The sequence below is a fragment of the Anopheles gambiae genome, chromosome 3, assembly GCF_943734735.2.
Source record: "Anopheles gambiae chromosome 3, idAnoGambNW_F1_1, whole genome shotgun sequence".
Taxonomy (NCBI): domain Eukaryota; kingdom Metazoa; phylum Arthropoda; class Insecta; order Diptera; family Culicidae; genus Anopheles; species Anopheles gambiae.
The window spans coordinates 73,907,023-73,909,539 of NC_064602.1; the positions used below are offsets into that span (position 1 = coordinate 73,907,023).

General features: G+C 46.4%; 1 protein-coding gene across 1 annotated transcript; it reads right to left on the reverse strand.

Annotated features, from left to right (window-relative positions):
- Positions 1-578: 578 nt before the first annotated feature.
- Positions 579-2,517, reverse strand: LOC3291225 (uncharacterized). Its single transcript, XM_564475.3, has 2 exons — positions 2,302-2,517; positions 579-2,228 (listed from the first exon to the last, which is right to left on the reverse strand). The coding sequence occupies exon 2, from the start codon at positions 2,225-2,227 to the stop codon at positions 914-916; it is 1,314 nt and encodes a 437-aa protein (XP_564475.2). The 5' UTR covers position 2,228; positions 2,302-2,517; the 3' UTR covers positions 579-913.

A 2,517-nucleotide genomic window follows, 5' to 3' on the forward strand; every position in this document is an offset into this window, starting at 1 on the left:
GGCGCGAGTCCGTACCCAGGCGGCGCTTGATCAGACGGACAGTTTTGGGATGGTTTCATGTGGGTTTTTTAAATGTAAAAATGTAACGGGCTTTTCAAACCTGTAGTTTTAAATTCATAGATTATGTACAAAATTCATATTTTTCTCGAAAAATTTTACAATGGGTTCAAAAATCCCTATTGTAACTAGATTTTTATGGCAAAAATAGTCCCTCGTTAACACCTTAATAAAGGCTTGTTGCTTTATTGTGAAGTTCGTGACTCCTGGGCATTTCCTCTAACATTGACTGGTGACACATGTCAACTGGTTGGATTGTATTTGCTTGAAGAAATTTATTTTGATTTTAATTTTCTTGCATACAGTGCGTCTCGCATTGTAGGGCGCGTTTGTTTTGAATGATTTAACTGAAAAGAGTTTTGCTTCGTTATTTTCGACCTTTACAACTTGTCCGACGCAGAATCCCGAAACGCAAACGTAAAACAGAATATATTTTCTCTAGGATAATGAATAAATCAGAAAATACGGCCGAGGCCGTAAAAATGTGAAGTTAAATAAAAAATAAAATAACAACGAATAAATCAGATTATTATTAGCTATTTAATGTTAGTCGTTACGATTTATACAAAACTCGGAATTCCAACAGTTTGCCTGTTTTTAATTTCATTTCCATGACTCAAGGAACTGCCTAATGGACTGCCAAGGAACTGCCATAACTAATGGACTGGTTATGGTAACGAACTTGTGTAACGTTACAGTTTAAACATTCCATGCTTAAAATTGCAGAATAATTCCTTGCGATATTCATTGTACCTTACAAAGTAACGTACAGTATGAATTATTTTTGGCTGATTAAATTTTGCTTCTTGTTGCTTCCACATCCGTAAGCCTCTCTCAAAAACCACACGTGTGCGGTTTACTTCTGCAATCGTCTAATGTCCAACATTTCCTCAAATTCATTCACACCGTCTATGAACATGGTGGCATCTTGCTTCACTACTATCGTTCCCGATCTGATCGGTTTTGCCGGTACACTCACAGCCATCAGTATCGATGACGAGGGTGATGATTGCCCTTGAGTCGCATCCGCCACCGCTGCAGGACTTTGCGCATCAGTAGATGATGTCAACTTAATCTGTTTCGGAATAATTCTAATAATCTCGTCTCCCACTCGGTTTAGCCGCTTACGACGGCTAAGTGGCACACTCCTCCGCACACCCTTCGCCTTTATCCTGCTGGTCGAGTTCTGAAGCTTTTTGCGCATGAAATTCCCCACTGACACGTGATCCGCCCGGTACACGGAGGTGGTACCGGCGTACTCGAACAAGTTCAGTATGTTCTTGTGCACGTTCAGCGCCCGTTTGTTCTTTCCGCCGCCGGTCCAGCTGAAGCCAGCGAACAGCTTCCGATCGATGATGAGGTCCAACAACGTGTGCATCCGATGCTCGGACTGCCGCATGTGTCCCACGCTCGCGTCGATCCACTGGCATACCTGGGTGCGATAGTCATCGTCCTTCAGACGCTTCTCAAACTCTTCTACCGCTTCCATCTCGGTGAGCAAGTCGACCTTAAACTTCTCCGGCTGTTCGACCAGCTGGCACACGTTCGCATCCATCCGTCCCGCCTGGAACGCGTTCGCATCCGCCCGCCCAAGTTCGTACTGTACCGCATTCGATTCCAGGTACTTGTCGTTCATCGATTTAACGGACTTGTCCACCCTTCCGAATCCTTCCTTTAGATTCTGCCGCAACTCTTCCTGGTTCGCCAGTATCAGACTCTTCAGCTCGTACAGTAGGTCCAGCATCTGGGGGCACGGTTTCACATCCCCGAGCGGATCATCGTCCGGCTCGGCGGTGGGGCTGGACAGCAGCTTCTGCACACCGCCATTGCTCAGCCGGTTCGCAAAAGGATCGTTTGATCGTTGTACCGTTACTCGTGCTGCCGGTTTCGGCTCGTTCAGCCAGCTGCTTTCCATCGTTTCGATCATCTTGTCCGCCGACGAGAGCGACAGAATGTTGCGGCACAAAATTTCACACTCAAGCCTTTCCCACACCTCCGACGGAATGCTGTACTCGTCTTGGAACAATGTATTCAGCTTCCGTATGCTTCTAGCGAACGGCCAGCACAGATATGCGGTTCCGTCAGCCTTCTTTTGGATCCAGGCGGCCGGTGCAGCTAGCAGCTCTTTGCCGCCGGTGGGAGTAGTCGTTTCTACCAAGGTGTACGGCATCCTAAAAAGGGAGAAGTTACGGACGACAGGGTTCTTTAAACGGGAAGTCCTTACGGGCTGTAGTACCTACGTACCTTCACTATACCACTCAAAAAAACATACACACACAGCGAGCTTCCACAAACGGTGTGACTCTCTTTCTATTGCTTCGTTTCGTGGTATGGCAGCATGCAAACAATTGCCCCTCGCGACCATACACTTTGCTATATGTTTGATTCTCCTCCCGCAGCGCCCTTGGCGTCGTTTCTTCAATGTGTATTGTAGTTGAGCAAAATCATAACAAACAAATG